Below are 26,998 nucleotides of genomic sequence, written 5' to 3'. Positions count from 1 at the left end.
AGAATCAGGAAAAAATAAAAAAAATTTCATCATAAACTAAAATAAACACTATCATCGAGCTTATATCGAGCTGTTATCGGGTAGTATCGAGCTCAATCGAGCTATACATAACCCTATCGAGCCACTATCAAGAAACTATCGAGCCTATCGAGAAAATCATATCCTGTCTACATAAAGAACCATCGAGCATGCATCAAGCTACAAATGAGCCTATCGAGCAACATCATCCCTAAAAGTATCGAGCCTATTGAGCAATCACTACAAGATTTTTTAGTATATATTACATTAAAGAATAGCATATATTTAGAAGTGCTATTATTGGTGGAGGATTAAAAACACACGGAACATATTTTGGCGCCATATGAATAAACCTCAGGCGCCAAAATGAAATTTTTATTTAGTCTCATCTGCCAAATTCCCTAAATCTAAGTTACCCGAAGGATTTCTCTCAGCCTCTATCTCTCACTCTCGTCTCGTCTCTCCGCCTCACGAAGTCTCACTCTCGTCTCGTCTCTCCGCCTCACGAAGTCTCTCTCTCGTCTCATCTCTCCGCCTCACGAAGTCTTCTCAACTCATCTCTGCCTCACGAAGTCAACTTTTCGGCCAGCCATCTGCCTTGGTGGTGCCGAGCGATTCTGACTCTAACGATTCGCAGAAAAAGTTGAAAATTGGTGTCGTTTTGTCGGGAGGCCAGGCACCTGGAGGGCACAATGTCATTTCTGGAATTTTTGGTGAGAATTTTTTGTTATCATAATTCGTTTTCTTGCAGTTAATAGTGTCCATCCAGTATGGTTGAGTTCATTCATTCTATGCTTCCTGGTAGATTACTTGCAGGAGCGTGCTAAAGGCAGCGTATTGTACGGTTTTAGGGGAGGTCCAGTTGGAATCATGAAGGGCAAGTATGTGGAACTTACACCAGAATATATTTACCCGTACAGAAACCAGGTGAGAGTTTGGACTATGGTTTGGTTTTGTCTCCTCCATTTTCCTTTTCAATTTAGATTTCAAATCATAAAAGAAAAATAATGGCTGTCTTTTGGTGCAGGGTTGTTTATGCTCCTGGCAAGGTTTTGATGACTGGGGGATATCTTATTTTGGAGAGACCGAATCCAGGGCTTGTTCTCAGTACAAGCGCTCGTTTCTATGCTATTTTTAAACCTCTTCTCGAAGAAATTAAGCCCGATAGTTGGGCCTGGGTGAGTCTAATATTGATTAGCTGTGGCAATGGATCCACAATCTACTTCTTAATTTTCTGCTATGAGTGATACTAAATAATCAAAGCCCTATGATGAATTTTACATCTATTGCGATTTTTGACTCACTGGTTGCCTGAGTTCTGCAAAGTTTTAGGACTAGCCTTGGTATCGGTTCGTACTGTGTATGGTTTCCCTTTGTTCAAGAGTGTTAAATTGTTTCCAGACATGGACAGATGTGAAAGTGACATCTCCTCAGCTTAATAGAGAAAGCATGTATAAGTTGTCAATGAAAAATCTGACGCTTCAGAGTGTTTCAAGGCAAGTTTATACTGGGTAATGTTAAGTTTGTATTTTATTAGCTTAATCAGTTTTTTTTTTTTTTTAATCTAGACATGGCTATATATCTCATTGCCATCTCACTGGTTATACGATCACAGAGAAAACTGGCTCTGGTTCAAAGATGTCAACTTTGAATGATCATCCCCCACTCTGCTTTGTTACTAAGTGCCGCTAATAGAATTATCATTCAACTAGCATTAAATTGTTAATTAAATCATGAAGATCTCACTCACTATATCATGATTAAAAATTCAGGGAGCCGGGGAACCCTTTTGCCCCTCCCCCCCCTAGCTTACCTTTTTACCAGCTGGAAGGTTATGAGAACACCAAGATTCTGATATTTCATCTTGATTTTTCATGAAGGTCTTGATATCACCATTTTAGGTAGCAATGAATTTTATTCATATCGGAATCAGGTAATTACCTTTTCAGTGTTCTATATATTACATGGTTTTCTTCCTGTCAGTGCTTGGTATGGTTAATGAACACGTTTTCTTGATATTGTCAAATCCATAATTTACAAAATCATCGGATATAACCTTTGAGCACATTTCAACATGCTGCTAAAATTTATTAGGGTGCTTTTTCTCTAAATTATTTTATGAATCTAATTGAAGATGTTAATGAGTCTTGTTGGTTGTAGATTGAAGCACGTGGACTCCCTTTGTTGCCTGAATCATTGGCTGCTCTTCCTCCTTTTGCATCAATTACTTTCAATTCTGGGGAATCCAGCGGAGAAAATAGCAAGCCAGAAGTTACAAAAACTGGATTGGGTTCATCTGCTGCTATGACATCTTCGGTGGTTGCTGCTTTGCTTCATTACCTGGGAGTTGTTGATCTTGCTCACGTGAAGGGCACTGCAGATCTGGATGTGGTGCATATTATAGCTCAAACTGCTCATTGTATTGCACAGGGGAAAGTTGGCAGTGGATTTGATGTTAGCTCTGCAGTTTATGGTAGCCATCGTTATGTCTGTTTTTCACCAGAAGTAATCTCTTCTGCTCAGGTCTTTATCTTGTCTCCTCTTTCCACAAACAAACCTGTTGCTGCTCGTTAATTTCATAAGGGAATATGTCATTGTTACAAATTTTTTGTTCTAACAAACATTTATATGAAAAGATACAGAATTTAAAATGCAATTTCATCCTTTTAGAATAACAAACATCACATGTAAATTTCTAGTTCTTATATTGCAGGTTGCCATAAAAGGTGCTCCCCTGGGAGAAGTGGTTATCGAAATTTTTAAAGGAAAATGGGACCATGAGAGGACAAAGCTATCCTTGCCACCATTAATGAATCTTGTAAGCATGCGTTTTATACTATCCACTTGTTGCTATTTGAGGTGTATTTAATCTATTAATATTAATTTTCAGTTTGCCCATGATGATGTACTACTTTTTTAACTCTCTAAATCAGTCTTATTAGTTGGAACCATTACTCATGTTGTTTATCTAATTGATTGTTGTAAATGGATTTTGGTTGCATTTTGGATCCTGTGATTTTGGTTTATAGCATTGATGTGCACCTTTGAAAGCTTTTTGCTAAAAAGAGATGCAGCTCTTGTGAGTCTTGTCCCTTAAGTGATTGGTGCTTTTACACTTACTTGGAGAACCAGGAACTGGAGGATCATCTACACCATCAATGGTAGGTGCTGTTAAAAAATGGCAAAAGTCTAACCCCAAAAAATCACAGGAAACATGGACAAACTTTTCAGGGCGTCAAAAGAGAATTGATGCACCAAACATTTCAGCAGTTTTTCTTTTTCTGATTGACTAAGAGACTGGAATTTTTGGATGTAGTCATTGTAGTTTCACTATTATTTCTGTAACCAAAGATGACCTCTTAACATCTATTATAAATATTACAACTTTAATGAGTGCTTATGTTTCAGCAATTTAGTTCATGAAGACAGGCACAACCCAACTTTCCCTTGCCTTTTTATTTCTCTCTTTTTGCTATTCTAGTTGTCAATTATATTTGTTTATTCTTTTCTTTATGTTTGCAGGCTGTGCTCATATTATGTCTGGATACGAAAGACATATTGCTTCATAATTTTCCTTTCCATTGTTATTGAAATATCTAAAGCTCTTCAAAATAACAATGAGTTACAGACTATTCATCTTCCAATAATTTACATGGTGTGGAATGCTAGCACTATTTGGTTGTCTAATCTTCTATTTACATGAAATTGGTCCCAAAAATCTGTTACATAGCTTTTATTTTTTTACTTTTAATGGGGCTGAAAGGTAATTCATATTTACTATACAACTTATCGTTAGAACCAATTGCTTTCTATTGCCATTGACAGATATGTATACTACATTTATTTCAACCCTGATTTGATTGTTGAATCGTACTACTTGAATGTAAACTTGTTTGTATGCTAAGAACACCACATGCAACGAAAATATTATGCTTTAACGGGTTAGATGTATTGTTTTTTCCCCCATATCTTTTCTTTATTATGTCTATTTTGCCTTACTTTATTGCTTAATTTCCTGAGAAATGATTGCATTTGATATGGTCTACAAGTTTTCAGTGTTGGTCCTGAGGATGCTGCAGTTGTTGGTAATCAACTGTCAGAAGAAGAGAAAACTACTCTTCAGGTAATATTTGTATTAGTTGATGTTTGTTTTTCTTCAAAGATAGAAGTGCCTTGGATCAATCAGCGTGGTCTGTCTAGACATTAGATATGATTATCATAGTGCCCAGTATATTGTGACAGTTCAATATCTAAAATCTAAACTTTTCTGTACTCAATTGTGAAGCACTACATACGATTTAAGAGTCATAAAATTTTCCTCTGTTTCTAAATTATTAGATAGAATAGAATTTTAAAACCACAATTCATGGTCTTTTGGATAGCTGACTGGGAGAGTTAGGAACTAGCATATACAACCATTACTTTGTGATGTTTACCTCATTGGAGGGATTGTTGATAGAATAGAAGTTAAATAACTTGTTGCACTTCCATTTAGAGCGAAGCAGATAAGAGAGAATTTAAAGACTGACCTTTTGATAGTAGAAAAAATAATTGTGGCTAAAATATTTTCTTCTCTCTCTGATATTATTAATTAGAAAACCTAATGAAGTTAAATAAATTGAGAGCCCTTTAAATATATTGGTAGTAGGTTGAGAAAGTTGGAGTGAACAACAGTACTAGGTTGAGAATGTTGGAGTGAATATAAATATAAACTTAATGATATATAATGCACTAGAGTGGATTTAAATTAGAGATACATCTCAAAATCACTATATTATTGATTAATTTGACATCATTAGTTATTTATAAGACTGAAAATATTTCATTATAATATTATACCCTTTCTTTTCTTTGACTCTCTGATCATTTCCTTTTTTTTTTTGGTGCACTATACTCATTCCCTTTTGTGTATACATTGGGATTTGACTTCCTTTGGCATCCTCTTAAATTTTGCAAATAGTAAAACTAAAATCTGTAACACTTTTCCTTCCCTGTTAAGTATAACTATTTTTAATACTGTTGTTGTTTCTGATAACTCCTTTGATCCTTGTAGTATGCAATGTTTTTTCTTTCTTATATGACTGGCAAATCAAGTCTTATATTCATTTTATGCTTTTCTTTGCTGCTGAGCTGGTTTATACTTCACATATTTCTTGTTGATCCTAATGGACCGTCAATGTTTTACTTTTATTACTTTGTAGAAAATAATAATTTTTACTTCAGCTAATAATTTACCAATTTAAAAAAGAAATTGTAGGATCAGTTTAGTGATTGGAATATAGGGAAAAGATAAAAGGAGTGAAGGAAGGCCAATGAAGAATGCGTTAGAAATAGAAATAGAAGAGTAAGAAGATAAGAGAGTGATGTATTCTTATCACTAATTCCAATAGCCTGTCCATATAATTAGGCCTGGTCAAATATGCAGTTCTTACTGAATGAAATCAAAATTAAACAAAATTTGAATTTTATAAATCAAACTTAAAGTGAATTGAAATAGCAAATAAACCCATATCCACATAGTAATCTAGAATATCATAAGCATCTAGTATTTAGACATCATCAACCCATTTATGAATTCATAAGTTTTGAATTGTGACAATAATTGGTACATACATTTGGCTTGACGACTCTTTTCAAACTCAAGGTCCAAAAAGTGAGTTGTGAAATTTAGGAATTCATGAGTTTTGTATTTCAAGACATGAAAATGTCACAGAATTACTATAGGTTTCTAGATATTATTTAATATACAGTTCAGACTCCACTAACATCATTTACAGACAGAGTGGGTCAACAAAATACAACACTTGGTAATGGTATATATATTGTGGCTATTTCCTTTTTTAGTATTTTATACCAGCCGTTTCTTATAACAAGTCAATTAATTCCTATTAGCTAGTTGGACTTTGATTCGTCTTTGTAGTGAGGTTTTAACAAATAGAATGTGATGTTTGATATTATTTGTTGTTTTGACCCTTACTAGATTGTCAAGGAACTGTGGATTCTTGCTCTTTTATTATATACGTAATGGTGGAGTCTGATTTCTTATTTTTCATTCTAATTGCAGTCTAGGCAAAAAGCACTTGCAGACTTACAGCAAATGTAGAGCGTGCATGTAAGCATTATTATTACTTTTTTTTTCTTTCTCTTTTCTGAACCAATTATTAGTTTAGTGATGATCTAGTGTGATATGTGCTATCAAATTATAGATTTCTTCATGTGATATATATACATATTTATGATGTAAGTGATATATTGTTAGTTTCATGATCAAATTGTAGAGTACTTAAATTAATAGGTGGATATTATTATTATTGGTTTTTTTAACCCCCTTTCTCTCATGCTTATTGTATATTTTTAAGAGGCTGATAGTTTTGACCATGTACGACTTTCTTTTAAGATTCATGGAGTTTTAACTCAATCAATTGCTAATTAGCAAACGCACATGTTCTTATTAATGTATAAAAATGTGGGACATGCCCCTCAAGTGGTTGTTCTTTTGGTTCACTAATCTTGAATTAGATCTTTAGTTCTTTTTTTCGAATAGAAAAGGAAATAGCATTGCAGAAGTATGCCTTATTATTTTTTGAGCAAAGTATATCCCAAGAGAACAGTATTTCGACTCTTTCCTATTTTGTTTATAACATTAGCTTTTTGTATGTTAACTGTTCATGCCTACTTGTCACTTAAAGAAAAAATACTTTGCTGCCAACAAATAAGTTCTCTTCAGTTGTAACTATCCTAATTTATAAGATATTTCAGCTTTTGTTTTGCTCAAGCAATATTTATCTTCAATATATAAACCGTGTGTTATTCCTGTGATTGGAGGGAGGCAGATTTTTTTTTTTGTTTTCCTGTTCTACATTTACTTGGCTGAGACTGTTCCTATTGTTACTTATCTAAGTTTTAAAATTTATTCAATTTTTAGCTTGAGAAGCTGAGTGACATACAGTGCCAACCTGAGTCACAGCTAAAGTTCATAACAAAGGCCTGGCTTCAGGTAAGATAATTTAACTTTTATTTCAAGGTACAGTTTCTTCACTCGAAGAAATGAAATAATGTTTTCCTTACTATTTTTTTTTTCAGATCGTTGAGTGCAGGCATGTTTTGAAATGGACTTATGCTTATGGATATTATTTACCAGAGCATGAACATGCCAAGAGACAGTTCTTTGAGTACTTGCAAGGTTAGTAGTATTATTGAGCTTGATTCTAAACTTATCTTTGTTTTGCCCTCTTTTAAGTTTTAACTTTGGCTTTTTGTGCAGGTGAGGCAGAGTCTGGGTTGGAAAGACTTCCTCAATGTGCAGAAAATGAGCTACATGTTTACCTTAATGCAGAGGGCCAATCAAAAGACTTCAATGAGTTTCGCACAAAACTTGCTGGACTGACCAGGTAGTTAAACCAAAAATTTACTTGGCTTTTTTCTTTGAATCAGAAGGTCCTGTGCAACATGCATATTAATATTAATTTGTCTATGTGTGTGAATAAATATCTATCTAAATATATAGGGAGCTAGTTCGGTAGGGGTGTTTTCCCTATTGGCAGGGGTCAATTTTTTGTATGAAAAATGGTATATGTTATTTATTTGACATTGATGCTTTATCGATAAAGTGATTTATTATGACTGTTAGATTTAAATAAAATGGTCAAAATTGGTTTTCCTATTAATAGTGATAAAATAAAATTTCAATATGTAATGATTCCATATGTTTGTCTTTATTCATTGAAGAAGGCTTCTTTTGAGAAACTTGGTTGGAAGTGAATAATTACTGTACATTTTAGTTCAAGTAAAAATGTAATTTGGAGTTCTTCTTTACAAGTATATATTCTGAATTGAATACTTGTTCAATCATCTTCTGAAAGTATTGAAACTTGAGCAATTAATTTGTAATGTCCAAGATTGCATGATGACATTTTTTGGTGTGACTGTCTAGGGTGTTATGATAACACATGGAAACATTGTAGCCACTGCTGCAGCAGTTATAACAGTCATTCCAGAACTAAATAGCAAAGACTACTTGGCGTACTTGCCCCTGGCTCACGTTTTTGAATTGGCAGCTGAGGTACCCACATATGTTCTTTTACTTGTGCATGTTAGACACTAAAATTTGTTGTAACACACTCGTGACTTTCCAGTCTGTCATGGTGGCTACGGGATGTAGAATTGGTTATGGCTCCCCATTGACTTTAACAGACATATCAAACAAAATTAAGAAGGGAACCAAGGGAGATGCTTTTGAATTAAAGCCAACTCTCATGGCAGCAGTTCCTGCTATACTGGATCGTGTTCGAGATGGAGTACTGAAAAAGGTGCTTATTGGTTGTATAATTCTTTCCCCCCTAGCTTTGTGGTGATTTCGGGTGCATGTACTTATTGGAATATGTTTTTATTTATTAATTAATTATGTCCATAAATATCAGGCTGAGGATACTGGGGGTCTAGTGAAGACTCTTTTTACATTTGCATATACACGTCGACTGGCAGCTGTAGAAGGAAGCTGGTTTGGGGCTTGGGGACTGGAAAAAATGCTGTGGGATTTAATCATCTTTAAGAAAATACGCTCTGTACTTGGAGGAGATATTAGATTTATGCTCTGTGGTGGAGCTCCTTTATCTGCGGATTCACAACGCTTCATCAATATCTGCATGGGGTAATTATTTCATATTCTTGGGATTTACAATAATTGAATTTGAGGTTTAACCTTGTTATTTAATATGATTAAAAGGTTAAATTATTGGATTGCAAACTCTACTAGATTAGTGTGTCCACATGTGAAGTTATATGTCATACTTATATGCACGCAATCACTCGTCCAAATTCATTTAGATGCTAATACTTCCATATTTAGTTCCATGCTAGACTAACTATGCACTGTGAAATTCTTGCAATGGGTCGTGTTATTTTTCATTTCATGTGTATCTATTTCTTATTATTGCTTACTTTTCTTTTTGGTTGATTATGCTTAAATAGGGCTCCTATTGGCCAAGGATATGGCTTGACAGAAACTTTTGCTGGAGCTGCTTTTTCTGAGGCAGATGACACAGTAGTGGGCCGTGTAGGGCCACTCCTTCCTTGTTGCTACATTAAGGTATATTAAGAGTTGATCATTTATGCGTTAATTTCATCTAATATAAATATTCAACTGATTGCTTTTTGACATAGTGGTTATATAATATTTTTTATTGATTGCTTTTAGCCAGGTCTTAATGAGAAATTAAAATGCATGAAGCAACATGCTTTTAGATCAGTTCACTTAATATTATTGACTTCGATTTAAAAGGAATGATTTCTTCTTTCTTATTATTTTTAAAATAGATTTTGGGAGATGAAAAGAGTGGAAATGGATTAAGCAAACAATGATATTCTTGGAAAAGCAGTTGAGAAGAGTCTTAGCAGCATTCTAGCAAGTGAGTTTTATTTAAAGATGCGTGTTAGATTTAAAATTGTTCAAAAATCTTATTATTTGCATAGATTGATATGGTAAATAACTTAAATGTATTGAAAACTATATTTTATGTTATAAGAGAATTTGAAAACTAATATTGGTGGGGCTTTAGTATGATTTATGCTTACTTAGTTGTGGCAGAGGAATTGGTTCGTAGTAATTAGTTGGAGGATGCCAATAGGGTTCTCTTGTGGGGTGGTGGTTTATTCTTGTCCCATGTGCCTTTTTTTTTTTTAAATTTTTTTATGGAATATACGTGTACAAGTAATGTTAGCATTTTCTTTTTTATAAGTTGATGCAATGTCTTGAGATTATTCCTTTTAAGGTTGAGGACTTCAGCTGTAGTTGTCTGAGTTATGATTGATGTTTACAATAGTGATTGTATATAATTGCTGCATATATAACATGCTCAGTTACGTTTTAGTTGTAGTCATAAGGTTTCTTGTTCTACTGATTTTCTTTATTGATTAAGATAATATATAATGTATTTTCTTAGCTATACATATACATGAACTGTTCTAATAGGTGATAATAAATAAAGCAATCTACATTTGTTTTGATATGAGTTTTTGCTGCTAAACCATCTAAGGGCTTCTCTTTTCTTCACTCCATCCCACTCTTGTTGAATTTGATTGTTGGTCTCTTTAATCAAAGAGGTGTTCTCTGCATTTTCTTTTCTGCTTGGCTATTATTAGTATTCATTGAAAGGCTTATATGGGAATAAAATTGGTCTCAAGAGTCAAGACAATCCATGGTGGTAAAGCAACTGTATATGAACCTATCATTTTTAATATCTATTTCCACTGAACCATTGATAATGAACCAATATCACTCTTCTTCATTGGCTGTAATAGCTTTTGGGGAATGTGGGTCCTTGTGTGTTTTCTTGACCTTGTTTTTATTTTTGTTACCTTTTGGGGAACTGAGGCATTTATAAAGGGATCTCATATTTTCATCTCAGCTAGGTTTGGTTCATTTGGCTATTTTTTCACTTTCAAGGTATTCATTATTGTAGAGAAAATGCTCAAGATAGAACAAACTTTCATGGATTTATCATTTCCCTTATTTGTATTGATAATAAATCTGATTTTTTTCATCCTTTTAAATTGGAATACAAACTGTTTTTGGTTTTTTGTTCTTTCTATGTGTGTTGTGTCTGCTTTTCTTTTTATTGTTGGTTTTATTTCAAACTGTTGCATTATTGTTGGCCTTTGCTATTAGTTTTTCTGCTGCTTTTGCTGCCTCTTGTCGTTGTATTTAAGATTTTTGTTCTTTTTATTTTGTGAGCTTTAGTTTCCAAGGACTATAGTGGGTTTGGATAGTTTCTTGGTTGTAAGAGTTGTAATTTTTTTAATGATGACTCCTAATTAAAGGTCGAATGATGTTGATAGTTTATTAATTGGTATGTAATTTTGCTTTCATTTTAGTGGCTTCATTGGATTTCAAATTGGAGTGAGCTTTATTTTCAGCAGTTTGCAAGAGGTATGTTATCTTTTATTTTTGTTAAAATACTTTGCAAATGTTAGAGGAGTTTGAATATCTTAGATATTCATCCATAGTGAAGTAGGTTCTGATATTATTATTATTGTATGCTGCGGTGATAACGGAAGGTTGAGAACTTGTGTGTATTAGTGAAGTAGGTTCTGAGAAATTTGTGTGCTGCGGCGAGATAAGGAAGAAAACTTGTGTGTTGTTTGAATATTTTGAATTGATAATGATTGATGGTTGATTAATAAATATGGCTGGAATGTTTTCTGATTTTCTGTTAGTTATTTGATGTATATCTAATAAACTTCAAAAGATTAGTATCCCTTTTGTATACACCTATAAAAGATTAGAGGATCAATATTATTACCCTATATTAATTATCCATTTTCTTAAACCTCTGTAAACATGAAAGATTTATCATAAGTTTTTTTTGTGATAATTGATAATATGTTGTTATATATGATTTTTGTAACTCATCAAAATTCGTACTAATTATAGAAACGGTTGATCAGAAACTAGTCAGAGTTTGCCAAGTACAAGATATGTCACCTCCATCTACAAAAGGAAAGAGGCCAAAACACATACCTACAGGAAAATTAGTTAAACTCCTCAATGAAAAGAGGAAGAGCTTTAGACTAAATTTGGAAATGGATAAGGTTGTTGAAGAGAGATATGGAGCAAGTGCACAAAGGATGATGAATTGAAGGATGGAGCAAGTTTCACGCATGGTTTACTTTTGTGTATCTTGTAATGTCTCTATTTTTCATTTTTGAAGTAAAAATTGTTCAAGATTATAAAAATTTATTATGTTATGCTTTCAAACTTAAGTTAGAACTAAGATCTCATGAAGTAGACACATTCATGGTTTGAATTAGTTATTGTTTAATGTAATACTTATGGTTTATCAATCTATTGAGAATTACATTTTATGATTAATTTTGAATTTTTTTTTTATCAAAATACAATAATGAAAATATTTTAATGAAAAAAAAAACCATTTAAGTATACTTATAAAAATAAAATTTAAAATTTTATTACTATATGTTATGATTTAAAAACATATTATAAGCGTAAAAAATCGTTATGGTTTATATAATATAACAAACTAAAAATGTTATCAAAATAATCAAATGTAACAGTTGAAAAATGTTATGAAAAAAGTACAAGATTAAACTTCAAATTTATAATAAAAAACTCTATCTAAATGTTATTATTTGAATATTATAGCACCTAAAAATGTGTTATTGAATAGTTTAAGATAACACCGAACATAACATTCAAAAACTGTTATAGAAACGACTGGACTTTTAATAACAGGGGCTATGTTAGTATTTTCAGAAGTGTTATCAATAGTCCCGGTTAGCAGTTTTTAAGTGTTATGAATACTGTTTCTTCTTGTAGTGAATTTACACTCATACTATCAAGCTCATATCGAGCACCTATCGAACCATTCATGCACTCATCTTATCGAGCACCTATCGAACTACTCATGTACTCATCCTATCGAGCTCATATAGAGCACCTATCGAACCATTCATACTACCCTATCTAGCCTACTATCGAACCAGTATCGAACTTATTGATCCTATTGAGCCATTTACACTTATCGTATCGAGCTCTTATCGAGCACCTATCAAACCATTCATGCTGCCCCTATCGAGCCTTCTATCGTACTAGTATCGAACCTATCAAGCAATTGGTATGAACCTAGAAAAAAAATCGCACAATATCGACGAACCCATTCCCTTCCACAGATCACAGATCCTAGATTCCAAATGAATGACTTATTTTTCGATTAAATATGGAGTGGGTATTTGAGATCTAACCTTTGATTTGATTGGGAGGAAATCGTGTTGTCGTGGGCCATCGGGTTCCAAAGGATTTTGTTGTTGTTGGTTGCATGAGATGCTCTCGACGGGGGTTGGGCTCGACAGAGGCTGGGGCATGTCAGAGGTTAGGGATCGACGGGGTATGGGGCTCGACAGGGGTTGAGGTTTGACGGGGTTGGGGCTCAACGAGGGTTGCGTTCGATGGGAAGTTGGGGTTTCTTGTGTGTGTGTGTGTGTGTGTGTGAGAGAGAGAGAGAGAGAGAGAGAGAGAGAGAGAGAGAGAGAAACTGAGTGTATAGAGAGATGTGAAAAAAAATTGGGTAGAAAAATGGGAGGAGTATTTTGGGTAAATGAGCAATGTTTAGCATAAAAATGAAATAGGTAATAGTGGTGGTATATTTTTGTAATAGTAGACACTATTATGCATGAATAATGAAATTTCCCAGTCAAATTGGAAGTAGGCCCACCTTTAAGGCAATAGCAGTAGTAAATTAGATTTCTTTTTTCATATTTTTGTTTTGATGTGGGATGGGCTTTTGCAAATAAATTTTCAAGTGGCAAGTTAACAATAAGCCACGTAAATATTTATAAGCACCTAATATACTACCTGTGTGTTTGACATCACAAAAAAAGATGACAGTAGGATAAAGGCATTTTTTACGCCTGTACCCTAGAACTCTCCAATAATAATAATGGAAAGTCTAATTAATCATCAATCATTTTCGCACTTTTCTTCCCGTCACCCTTCCTTTCTTTCTTTTTTCTCTCTTTCCCTTCTCATAAGGCAACCGTGGAGGATCGTCGCCAATGGCCGTGCCAACAACACAGAATCTGTTGCTACCCCTATCAAGTGAAAGGAGGCTAAAAGATTCTCTCACCAGTCGCTGCCAGGTTCAATGTTGTTGTCTTTGTTGGTGGTGGATGACACAATCACCACAGTTGAGTCTAGGGAACTTCTACTTTTCCCAAGGTCCCCTGACCCTATTTTTCATTGTTGGGTGGTGGATTTGCCACAAGGAACCATTAAAATCTGGCCAAGCATCATTTTGATGCTCTAGAGCTTGTTTCAAGCTTTAGAGATTGTTGTCAAACTTGTTTCATCTTCATCAATGTAGTGATGACCTCTATTAAATAAATTTCAATTCTTGGGTTATAGCAGAAGTGGAGATCAATGATTAATATATTACTAGCCTTAGCTAGTAATATATTAGCTAGTAATATATTAATCACATAACTATACTCTTATTTTGAACCTTGTGATTTTATAATAATTACTACATACTCCAAATTTTAGCATTGTATAAAAATATTTACAAAATTGAAAATTAAACATAAGGAAATATATACTGGACAGTTCTAAGAGGTACATCACTCCAGCAGTGTGTCTAATATGTTTTATGTTATTTTTGGTTTATTTAAACGGGAGCCATTATGCTACCCAAATTCGTTTTCTTTTTTAAATAAACAAAATATGTTTCTTGTAATTAGACTTGCTCTTTTTTTTTTGGGTTAAATTACTGATGAAAACTTTATATGAACATGGACTACATATTATTGATACACATCTAGCTCTTATTGCATCATAGTGGTTTAGGTGGAAAATTGTTGTGCATGTAAGTGTGAAGACCTAGAACCTTTAGAGGGTGTTAAATTTGATCTTCTCTTTTGTGGAGTGAATTTGACCAATTTACATAATTAAGATATCAAGTTTTTATTGACGGATTCACTAGAGGAGTATTCAGATGAGTGATATGTACTTGGTTGCCTCTACTGCATATATGGTCACATATTCTCTGTTTTTGGTTTTATACGATGATGGTATTTTTTTTAGGAAAAAAAACAAACTGACCATGCATGGTTTTTCCAAAATAAAGGTTCATGGTAAATTATGTTGTGCATGGTTTTAGCATTTCCAAGAACAACGCATAGCATGGTCTAAATGTTGAGAATTTATGGCTTTACACTTCCTTAATAAATAATGCATAATAGGAAAGATTCAATATTATAATATTGATTTTATGACATTTTAATTAGTGACATTTGTTAAAAAATGTCACAATAATAGTATTTTAGTGACAATTGGTCAAAAATGTCACTTTAGTGAGAATAAATGACATTTTATATAGTGACATTTTTTTAAAAATGTCATTATTAATATATTTTAGTGACATTTGATAAAAAATGTTACTAATTTGTGAAAATTTAGTTTTAGTAGCATTCACAAAATGTCACTACACCATATCAATAGTAACATTGTACAAATGACACAAAATATTGGATTTTGTGACATTTTAAAATGTCAGCTAAATAAATAATTTTAGTGACATTTTAAAAGTGTTATTATTCAAATTTTGTAGTGACATTTTTAATTTGTCAATTTTTTTAATTTGTTTTTATATTACAAATTTATAATAAGAGTTTAAATGTGATTTTGACAAAAGTAAAATATTTTTTTAGGCATAATTAATTTCATAGATAAAAAAATAACTAAACAAATATTAGGATAGACTTATAATAAAAAAAATCGAATACATAAAATTGAACTCCATAAAATTAGTAAGCGAAATAAAATTTAGCAATTTATGTTAATAAGAATGAAAACTACAATCACTAAGCTTGTCCATCTCGTTTGTATCAAACAACACTGATGTATCAACGGTTATATCTTGGATATCTTTCCTAACCAAACTAATATCTCCATCCCCATCATTAATAGTTGCGCTACAAACCTCGGTTTGCAAATAAGACTCCACATTCTCATCGTATGATTGCAAACTCATATTATAATAATCTCTAGGATTTATTTGTAAAACAACATGCCATTCTTTGTGTTTGAGGTCTTCCACATACATTACCTGTTCTGCTTGAGAAGCTAGTATAAATGGTTCATCTTCACGCATCAATTTTGAAAAGTTGACTCTTGTGCAATCCTTCTCTTCTTTAATGCCACTTCTTGAAGTCCAATCACACTTAAATAACACAACACGATTTCCCGAAAAATAATCTAGTTCTATAATATCAGTTAATATTCCATAAAATGTAACATCTCCAAAAATAGGATTTGGATCTCTACTACTTGCGAAACTTTGAGTTTTAGCAGTCATAATAACTCCACTATTTTGAGTTCTTAAGTTCTTTTCAATTTCTTTTGTGTGAAACCTGAAACCGTTGATTATATATTTTTTAAATCGAATAAAAACATTGTTTGGTCCATTTGCCAAACAACGTAAATCTTCAGAAGCTCGATTATCCCCATTATCATATAATTCTTCCACCTGATTCGATAAATGTAATAACTACACTCAATATGAGTGTAACTCATTAAGTTAATGCAAAATGTATAAATTAAAAAATCTTACCTTTTTAGCAAACCATGAAGGAAATGAATTGCTATGAATCTGATTTACGATCATTGTTGTTTGACGAGAGTTTTGTTGTGCAATGATATTACGATGTTCCCTATAAAAAGAATAGCATTAGTTATAATCACTACAAGAAAAAATATTTTTAATAACACCAAAAATGTGTTATCAAAACCTACGATAACACTTTATGATGTGTTAAGACAGACTGTGTTATCGTAGGTCAGGGTACTTTACATAACACTTTATCAGTGTTATATAGATGTGTTATTGTACTGTCAACGATAACACAATTTCTGTGTTATTTTAATATATAGATAAGTGCTGAATTATGTTATTTATAGTCGATACTATAACATTTTTTTTGTGTTATACTACACTTTAGTATAACACTTTTTTTGTGTTATACTACACTTTAATATAACACGTGTTATATTAGCTTAGAGAAACATAATTTTTTTTTACTTACACAAAACTAGGAAAATAAATATAAAAGTTGAAGCCAAATAAGGTAACATAAATAGATTTTTATTAATTAATCAAATGTAATTACAATATTTAGTCTACTAGTCTAGGCTTAAGAAATCATATTACAACATAATTTATGCCCAATTCAGATTCCTTTATCACTAAATACAAAACAAGAAATGTATACAAAAATTAGTGAAATACATTCTCCCATTCTAAAGGCCTCAACTTCAAATGTTGTCAAAAATTTCTCCAAAGAAATCATCTCAATCTACCTGCACATTCTAAAAAAAAAGTCATTTTATTATTAAGAACATAAGTAACCATCAGGGCATCAAGTATGGCATCCAAATTAACATAAGTTTGGAAACTTCTTGGTTGTTTATATAAAACATTAAGTATTTGAGTAACATTAGTAAGTGGGACCAACAAGAAAAACAATTTAGGTTTGTCACGGTAAATGATGGCCACTAGAAAGATAAATATATAAATATATATAAATAAAGGATCAATAAATAAAGTCAAATTCGTACTTTGAGTTTAAATGATGAGCAACAGCAAAGCCGATCCAATTCATACGATGATTTGATTTTAGAGACAAGAGCTGTTGTTTTGTCTCGACAAACCCTACCAAATCTCGCATTTGTCCCTGTACCACAATAGATAAAGAGCAATCATTAACCAAAACAAATTAAGGATTTAAATCAAGAAAAAGGCACTACTCACAAAAAATGATGTAATAAACAAGCATGATACTAGCAGCTATATTTAACAGTTAGGAATGGCCAAATGGAACATCAAAAAGTCTTCCAAATATCCATTTTAATGAAAGGTTGAAAATTTTAATGAAAGCCCAAGAGCCTAATTAGTCTCACTAGGAGTCCTAATCCTGATGCTAACTAATTAGACTCCTTAACTACATATAAAACTATCTTGAGTGGTCTTATGAAGTAATGCATTGACTATGCAGTCAGTAGACACAATTTAACCATGTAAGAGAATTTACTAAAAACTATCAGAAACAACATGAATAAAAGCAGTATAAACTCCAACTAAAAAATTGATTTTTATCAAAATGCTGCATTAATAAATGGAAATTCACATAAATATAAGTTCAGAGGCAATAAAATTAACTTCAATTACATAAGAGATCAATAACCCAGAAAAAAAAAACCATATTAAGCAATTATGGTGACTAAAATCGAAATTATACTGATACCCAAATGAAACGTTTGCAAGAAAAATTCAAAATCAAAACTTTGAACCAAAAACTGAGATGCGCAATGTTGATATAACATACAAATGAAGGAAATTATACAATGAATAAAACTACTGAATAGGCCATTTCAGAAGCCTCGTAAAGTACCTTGCTTTTGTCAATCTCACTAGCTTTACGTTTCATGACATCTTTCGTCTCATTAATCTTGCTCTGCATTACAAGTTTGTGCAGCTTCTCTTCATGACTCTCCATTTCACAGTACTGTTTAACCTGAGCTACAGTTACATTTTCCTTGTGTCCAAGAGAGATGACCTCATCAAAAGCAAAAATCAGCTAAAAAGCAGTCCTGCAAACACCCTCTTCATCTAGAGACATAGAATACTCCGGCACCTAAAGCTAGTTAAGGAATAAACTTATACAGATATTTCCACCAACTTATTTAGATAGCAATTTGATGGAAATAAAACCCATTCAAATTGTAAAATGGATATACTGTACAAAAGACAGAAAAAAAAATAGGGGAAAAAATTGAATAAATAAGACCAAAAGAAACACCACAGTGAGGTATACATGGCAGAAGGCTCAGCTGGAAATTTTCAGGGTTCACCAAGACCCTAATGTCATACTTTTCCTAACTAAGAGATTTGTGAGGCAAATGAAGTTGTTGACATTTTCGTAAAGGCTTCAACATGCCAATACAGAAAAATGATTTCTTATTTTGCAAAGTGAGCTAATGGTGCACATGAATTTAAGTTCACACTTAACAAAAGTGGAGTAGAGCAAAAGAAGTGGAAACAGTCTTTGTGCTCTTGCCTAATAATACATCTCTCATGCCCTTTTCATAGAAATTAGAACATACATGCTAAGAATAATTGACAAAAGGCAGAACAAAAAATATCTATGGTAAAGGGGGAAAGTTGCCAAGTTATTCATGTGATATAATATTTTTTTAATAGAGAGAGAAAAAGAGCAGAGAATAATACACATGCTAAAACATTTCATAATAAACCCAACATAGAAACATGTAAAAAAATGGCTTTTGTGTGGACAATGTGATAAAAATCATAAACCGTTTAAAAAAAAAGATACAAGCTTTGAGAGCAGTCGCAGTGTCTCCAAATCTTCCAGAATATTGCTCTGTTTGTTTGTAACAAGTAGCAAGTACAAAGCTTCAATAGGCTGGTAAACATAGCAAACATTTTCTGTCTCAAAATATGTAAGTTGTTTTCTAGTGCCTATCAACTTTGGGAAAGCTGCAAGAAGACCTTCTATTCTTATGCGAGACATGTTCACAAATAGTCTAGAAACAAGTACTGCCAAAGCAAGAAATAAAACCACCAATTAGAACTCCTAATCACTTGCAGAATGAAACTTAACAACATTTTACTCATGTACAGATGAAAATAAATAACAATGCCAGGAACTCGAGGACAGTGAAAAATTATATGTAAAAATGGTGCTTGCCCTTAAAATCAAAGAAATTACTGCAAGGATTTTATATGCAAGAAAGAAAAGGAGAAGGTGTAGAAAAAAAATAAATAAATAAAGACAAAGGTTTAGACAATGCCAAGAGGTGCACCATTATTCTGAAAGTTTCATTCACATTCACATTCCTATCCCATTTTACCCAAAACAAAAACAAAAAAATCCATTCTGAAGTTGTTGCTACAAAATAACTTTACTATGCGAGAAAGCAGAGTTTAAAGACTTATGAGCTACCAGAAACCTCCATGAACAATGTACTTTACCAGTTCTTGTCAATCAATCTTATGATCTGCCTATAAAATATGGCCTATATCCACGACAAACTCTTTCCACAATTGCATTCTTTTAGGTAGCTAACATAAAAATAATAAAAATCTAAACAAAACTTCATTATAAAATCCAGTTTTACATCGAAGTGGTTGTTTCATTACCATCATCTTAACCCATAATATAAGATTCCTAGGGTAGTTTAGACATTTAGCAATTGAACTGTACACGAGACAGCACAGTAGCAACTGAACAAGACATGAGTTCTGCAATTACAATAAAAGTGTTCTCTCTTGTCCAGCCCTATGTAATTACATGAAATTTTGAAACTGACAAACTCAAAACTCAAATATTACTGATAAATAAATTAAATAAAAAAATGTAAGACAAACAAATACACACCTTTCCCAGATTTGGTTACGATGGAAGCAGCAAGAACAACCTACGTAGAAAGTGAAGATGATTGATAAGCAATAAAACAGATAAATGTAATACATATTTATATATATATATATTTGCAGCAAGATAAATGTAATTTTAAAAAAAAATTATAAATGTCAAATTTTGAAAATGCAAAATACTTGGTAATATTTACAAGCATTTAACCATTTCAATCACTCAAAATTATTAATGCATGCTTATTTTCATTGCATGTCTCCAAACGCGAAATGGACTACTTACCGATGCTATAACTCAAATCCATAATAATGATAATAGTAGTAGTAAATAAATAAATAATCAAACATCAAAACCCAACTTTGAACAAAGGAATAATGGGAAGAGAAAACTCTTACCATCTTGTTATGTCGAGATATAAAAACAAACAAGCACGACCAAAATGGAGATTGTAAGGGTTGCATATAATTTCCTTCTTGTAAGGGTTGCATCTCACAAGGGTTTCTAATTTTCATTTAAAAGTTTAAACTCCAAACTTTTCACATAGCAACAATGCTTAAAGCTAGTGAAAAGATTGCACAAACTGGTTGTGAGGAAAATGCAAGTCTTAAAGATAAAAGAGGAAAAAGAACATGATGTGAATCAGCGATCACAACAAAAATGAATCACAACAGCTATTAATAACATAGGATTTTGACAGAAATGAAAAATAAGCTAAAGTAGAAACATTTTTCTCACCAGAAGATATGCGTATAACAGCTGGACCTAGCTTGTCCTGTGGAACTGGTAATGTATCCTATGTTCACTGATATCTCAACCATAAGAACAGAAGTAAAAATGGAGAAAATGAGAGGTAAAGAAAATCAAAACAATCAACACCAGTTGACTCTTACACAAAATTAAATACTGAATAGATGGTAATGTATATCTGACATTGGAAGGGCATTACATATAAAATTTGAAACAATGCCAAGATTCATAATTAAAAACAAGCATGGTATTTGACTTGAAACAAGTATTGCACATATAAAATGCAACAAGTGTGGAAACTGTCGTATATCTAGCATTAATAATTAATCATAGTTTAGATGTAAATATAATATTTGCTGCACCATGAAAAATATCTAGATATTATTCACAAGGAAAACATGCATGGTAGATAAACAGATAATTCAGGAAATTTGAACGCACGAAAACCAGTGTCTAGATAAATCAAAATCTTGATCCCTGCTAAAGAAGAGATGGCTAGACTTGTGAAGATGAAAAAAAAAATTGACTTAGAAAAAAAAAAGTAGTGAACATAATGATAGTTCCATAACAAAGTATAAGAGGAAACGACCAGAATGGCAACAAGAACCAATAATATCTACTATTCTTGCTTCAGGGAAAGGAAAAAAAAGTCCAACAAAATAATTTAATCCAGGGGATACCTTCATACTTTCAGCAAAGCATCACCTTAGGATGGTGAAGTGTTCTCATCCTTTGCTTCCAATTCATCTGCTGAAGTGCTCTCATCTTTAACTTCCAATTTTTGTGGTGAATTGTTCTCATCCTTTGCTCCCAATTCTTCTTCATCCTCCTTACAATCTAAAATAACAATACCATTTGTGGAACTAGCATCCTCTTCAACCACAACTCCTTGTCCATGATTTTCTTCGTTCCCCAGAGTCTCCTAGAGAGAATAAAATGCAAACAAAACTCTAAAATCTTATTCTGGGAGAGAGATGAGAGAATCTCAATTTTTAATTACAGTGAACAGTTGTAAAGTGAAAAATCTGATAATAACACGGCATTTTACTTCTTAGGAAGATACCTGATGGGCCAAATTCACACCCAAATTTACATACATAATTTCAGCAGTCTTAAGGCCAGCAAAATGTTTTTGAAAAATCTTCACAAAGTTTAAACCCATGACATCCCCTTAACAGTTCTATGAGAAAGTTTAAGCAGATAAGTCATATACAGAAGCTTTCAGCTCGCGCAGATTAAAATAAAAAAGGTGATGTTTGTAATGGTCCAACTCTGTAATATCTTTATCATACCTATGGCCTACTTAAAATTAGAAATAAATTTATTACCATAACTATAACCATATGAATATGGGCTAGTAAAATAAAAAAAAATTGGTCCTATGGGTTTCGGGAGGATGAAAAGTGATAAAGGTATAACAATATTGTCCTATTGTCGGTTCAAGAATTTTAGCAACACTAGAAAAATCTGTATGAAGTTGGCATTTCATACCTCATGATCATGCTGTCCATTTTCAGTTGGATCATTGTTTTCATCAATTTGCATGCTCTTAAACTTCTCAAGAAGGTTGGTGGTTGATTTCTGAGCATAGATTGGGTACAGTTCAGCAGGAGGATAATTGCACCTGCAAATTGTATCCATGGCAATCCACTATTACGAGCAAATAAATGAAGAGTAGACAGCATAAATGGTTTATCCAACTATTGCAATAAAATTTTGAACACCTATCATGCACACAATAAAAAATCAGAGGAAAAAAGAAGTCATGCCTGTTTTTTCCACTTTCTGCTTCAAGGGAAAGAGAAACATCCCAGTCGTCAAACAAATTAGGGTATTCGTCTGGATCAGCTAATGACTCAGCAGCTTTCTTACTGATCTGCACTCATTAGCAAGTATACTCAAACACAAATTCCTTGGTTCAATGTGTGGAGCTGAAAAAATGGGACGATCCACCTACGACCTCTCTGCGAGACCGAGCCCTTTGCAAGACCGAGCCACCCACCCCCTCCGTGAGACCGAGCCACCCACGACCCTAAGCCCGTCATTTTCACAAGACCCACAAGCCCCTGACCTGCACTCAGCCCGTCGTTTTCACAAGATCCACGAGCCCCTGTCATTTGCGCGCGTTTGCCGATGATAGGGAAGGTCGGGCTCCATAAAGACAGGTGAGAGAGAAAGAGGGAAGGAGAGAGGTCTGGTGGGAGAAAGAGATCCGAGAGAGAGGAGATGTGCCTCCTATATCGCCTTCGAATGTGGTGTAGCCCTTCTCAGGATTTGTCTTCCGTGAAGGGGAGTGAGAGACCGAGAGAGATAGGTCTACGGAAATGGGTCAAAGGGAAATGGGAAATGGGTCAAAGGGAAATAGGTATACCAGGCAAAATGAGACACGGGAGAGAATACAGGAGGAGAAAGATCGAAGAAAATGAGGTTGGAAATGGGTAATGGGGAAATGGGTACAGGAAAGGGGAGTTATTGTACACGAAAAAATTGCCGCTTTTTATTTTACTTGCCGCCTGAAATTTTGATAATATACCATAACTCTTTTTAAAGAGTATTATAATGGTGTGTTATGGTAATGGGTGTTTGGTGTAGTGAATTATATGATTTTTCTTATTTTTATTGTTATTATTATTAAAGACATAATAAATGACACTCACTTAGTAAATGAGTCTATGGTATTGCAATTAAATAACACATATCGATGTGCCTTAACTTTAGTATCCTCATCTAAAGTCTTAGTATCTATTTTTCCCAGATGTCGACCTATCGTTTGGAAAATGGGCAATGTTTTTCCATTTGGTTCCACATTAATATAATTTCTAGGCTTACAATTAAATTTTGTCTCCACACCTTCCATGTATCTTGAGCAAAACGTCAAACATTCATCAGCTAAATATCCTTCGGCAATACAACCTTCCGGTTTGCTTTTATTACGAACGTATGACTTCAACTTAGACAAGTACCTAAAATTATTCATAGAAACATTAGAAGAAATATTAATTCTTGTTATGAATAAATAAAATGAAAATAAATTAATATTTACCTTTCAATAGGGTACATGCAACGATAAACTGATGGTCCAGCAATTCTTGCCTCATATGCTAAGTGTATTACTAAATGAACCATTATATCAAAAAATGCTGGGGGAAATAGTTTTTCAAGATTACAAAGAATGATTGGTATTTATTGTTCAAGATGCATAAAATCTCGTGGTCGGGAAACTTTTGAATACATCGTGTGAAAATAGTTACTTAAACTAGTTAGATGTAGACGAACATGCGCACTTGATATTCCCCTTAGTGCTAGTGGTAGTAATTGAGTCATAATGATATGAAAATCGTGACTTTTGAGCCCATAAATTTTTATTTTGCTCACATCAACACATCTAGAAATGTTGGTAGCATATCCATTTGGAACCTTAATTGTCTTTAGAAATCGACAGAAGACAATTTTTTCTTTTTTGCTTAATGTAAAACATGCAGGCGGAATAACAATTTTCTTAGAATCGCTCTCCTTCGGATAAAGTTCAGATCTAATACCCATAAATTTTAAATCAAGACGCGCATTCAAATTGTCTTTATTTTTTGTATCTAAACTCAATAATGTCCCAATCAAACTTTCACATACATTCTTTTCAATATGCATCACATCAAGATTGTGTCGTAATAAATTATCCTTCCAATATGGCAATTAAAAAAATATACTCTTTTTCTTCCAACTATATGGCAATAGAGGATTAACAATTGTCTTCCCAAATTTAATCTGGTAGTCTGCTAATGTATCTAGTATCATAGAACCACTTAATGGTGTTGGAGCCATTCTTTCCTCTTTTGTGCCATCAAAAGATTTTTCATCATTTCTAAATGGGTCATTATTTTCTAACCATCGTCGATGACCCATATAACAATGCTTTTTGCTATGCTTCAACCACATAGAACAAGTGTCTTGATGACAAGATGGGCATGCATACTTTCCTTTCGTGCTCCATCCTGATAAGTTTGCATATGCTGAAAAATCATTGATTGTCCATAGTAGTGATGCCCGCATATTAAAGTTTTTTTTGTAGATGCATCAAAAGTTTCGACTCCAACTTTCCATAACTCATTTAAATCTTCAATTAGTGGCTTTAGATATACGCCAATATTATTTCCAGGTGCATCTGGACCGGGTATGAGTAAGGACATAATAAAATTAGGTTGTTTCATACACATCCACGGAGGAAGATTGTATGGTATCAAAATAACTGGCCATGTACTATGACTTACACTTAATGTTTTGAAAGGGTTCATTCCATCAAAAGCTAGCCCAAGTCTAACATTGCGAGGATCTGCAGCAAAATTCTTGTGGTTATGATCAAAAGTCATCCATGTTGGAGAATCTCTTGGGTGTCTCATACAACCATCACTTGTACGATCTTTGTTATGATGCCAAGTCATAAAATCAGATGTTTTTTATGACATAAAAAATCTTTGTAATCGTGGTATTAATGGAAAATGGCACAAGACTTTAGCTTCAGTCCTATTTTTGATGATTAAAGAGTAAAGTTATTCTTATTATAAAGTATAAGCCAGATAAAAGTATTATATGAAATTAAAAAAATGTCAAGTTAGTATAATCTGGAAAGTATATGTCAACTAAATAAAAAAGAGAAGAAAATAAATTGTTATATTTAACATACCTCGGTGTAGAGCATACTTCACATTCTGTGTAATTTGCATGCTCCTTTCTATATAATATGCAATCTTTCGGACATGCATCAATTTTTTCATAATCAAGTCCTAGAGCGTTGATTAATTTTTTGGTCTCATAAAAAGAGTTGGGCAATGTCTCACCTTTTGGTAATGCTCTTTTAAATAAGTCAAGTACCTTGCCAAATGATTGGTCGCTCCATCCAAAGATGCACTTAATATGAAATAATTGATAACAAATGAGAGCTTTGTAAAACTTGTACAACCTGGGTAAAGTTCTTTCTCTGCTTTTTTCATCAAATCGTAAAATTCTTTTGCTCTTGCATTTGATTCATCGCCTTCACCTTGAAGATTATCATTTTCATCTTCACATTCGTTGTCTCCAATGTTCTGTCCCATTGCATCATATATAATTCCTTGCATATCAATGGTATAATTTGACTCATGAGTATCACGAAGAGTCTCATCATTTTGTGCAGCATGTGAAGAAGATTCCCCGTGCAATACCCATTTAGTGTAACCCTCCATAAATCCATTGCATATTAGATGTTCAAATGCCATTTTTCGAGTAACAGGTATAATAAGGACACACTTTACAGAAGGACGTATAATTTTTTCTTCATGACTTGCATTTTTAAATGCAAAATCCAGAAATAAATTAACTCCTTCTTGATATGAATCGCTCAATCTAGATTGGTTCATCCAACTCTTATCCATAATTTATCTTTTGAGTTGATAATTAATACCTATAAAAACATATAAAAATTAGTTTATTTGAAGAAAAAGAACACATGTCATACAAAATTTTCAAATAATCACAACATTGTTGATAAGCTCAAATGATGAATAAATAATATCTGAATTTCATACACTCGAAAGAAAATTTCAAGATCCAATACCAACTTTTCTAGCTTATATTTTTATATACACCAAAATAATAAGAAAATAAAATAAAAACCATAAGTTGAAGAATTACCTTTAAAAAAAATTTGTTTTTCCCTCCTAAATTGACGAAGAAGTATTGTGGAGTGTTTTTCTTTGGAGAGCATTAATACATGTTCTCTAATATTAAAGAATCTTAGAGGGAGAATCAAAGAAATAGAGATGCAAAATGATATATATATATAGATATTTATGCTCGTTTAGTATTTTTTTTAAGTTGCTTAAATTTAAATTTTAAAAAAAAAGTTTATTTTAAATATCTTATTATTAAAATTTTGAAATACATACCATTACAAACCAAAAAAATTTAATGTAGATATATATTTTTAAATAATAAGATATTATGATGCAGATATTTTATTTTAAAATTTCATTAATATTGAAGAAGTATATATATTATTAAAATTAGATACTATTATATATATTTATATATATATATATTATAGATTCTTAAAATACATCTAGCGTTAAAAAAAATAGGAAAAGTGAATATGCAATATTTTCTTTTTGAATTTTATTATAATAAATACGTTAGTAATAAGATATCATAACTCAAAAAATTTCTTTTTGAATTTTGTTTAATATTAAATAACTATATATATTTTTTAAAAATGAGATACTGTAATATATATATAATAGAT

General features: G+C 32.5%; 2 protein-coding genes across 2 annotated transcripts; both read left to right on the top strand.

The window, feature by feature from the left end:
* Window positions 1-1,025: 1,025 nt before the first annotated feature.
* On the top strand, window positions 1,026-6,121 carry LOC133814136 (phosphomevalonate kinase, peroxisomal-like). The gene is made up of 9 exons (XM_062247133.1): window positions 1,026-1,196; window positions 1,420-1,531; window positions 1,899-1,951; window positions 2,179-2,541; window positions 2,732-2,846; window positions 3,145-3,287; window positions 3,541-3,601; window positions 4,068-4,141; window positions 6,083-6,121. The coding sequence occupies exons 1-9, from the start codon at window positions 1,026-1,028 to the stop codon at window positions 6,119-6,121; spliced, it is 1,131 nt and encodes a 376-aa protein (XP_062103117.1).
* Window positions 6,122-7,942: 1,821 nt separating this feature from the next.
* Window positions 7,943-9,295, top strand: LOC133814135 (long chain acyl-CoA synthetase 8-like). Its single transcript, XM_062247132.1, has 5 exons — window positions 7,943-8,080; window positions 8,154-8,327; window positions 8,439-8,668; window positions 8,989-9,106; window positions 9,215-9,295. The coding sequence occupies exons 1-5, from the start codon at window positions 7,958-7,960 to the stop codon at window positions 9,293-9,295; spliced, it is 726 nt and encodes a 241-aa protein (XP_062103116.1). The 5' UTR covers window positions 7,943-7,957.
* Window positions 9,296-26,998: the final 17,703 nt, after the last annotated feature.

Source organism: Humulus lupulus, chromosome 2 (genome assembly GCF_963169125.1).
Source record: "Humulus lupulus chromosome 2, drHumLupu1.1, whole genome shotgun sequence".
NCBI lineage: Eukaryota > Viridiplantae > Streptophyta > Magnoliopsida > Rosales > Cannabaceae > Humulus > Humulus lupulus.
The sequence above is the reverse complement of the archived record's forward strand: the minus strand, read 5'-3'. Positions and strand labels throughout refer to the sequence as shown.

Coding starts and splice junctions, on each gene's coding strand:
- LOC133814136 (XM_062247133.1), top strand. CDS start 1,026: ATGGCTGTCTTTTGGTGCAGGGTTGTTTATGCTCCTGGCAAGGTTTTG. Junction 2,847..3,144: donor AATGAATCTTGTAAGCATGC/GTTTTATACTAT, acceptor ACTTACTTGGAG/AACCAGGAACTGGAGGATCA. Junction 3,602..4,067: donor TCATAATTTTCCTTTCCATT/GTTATTGAAATA, acceptor ATGGTCTACAAG/TTTTCAGTGTTGGTCCTGAG.
- LOC133814135 (XM_062247132.1), top strand. CDS start 7,958: ATGATAACACATGGAAACATTGTAGCCACTGCTGCAGCAGTTATAACA. Junction 8,081..8,153: donor TTTTTGAATTGGCAGCTGAG/GTACCCACATAT, acceptor GTGACTTTCCAG/TCTGTCATGGTGGCTACGGG. Junction 9,107..9,214: donor TTCCTTGTTGCTACATTAAG/GTATATTAAGAG, acceptor GATTGCTTTTAG/CCAGGTCTTAATGAGAAATT.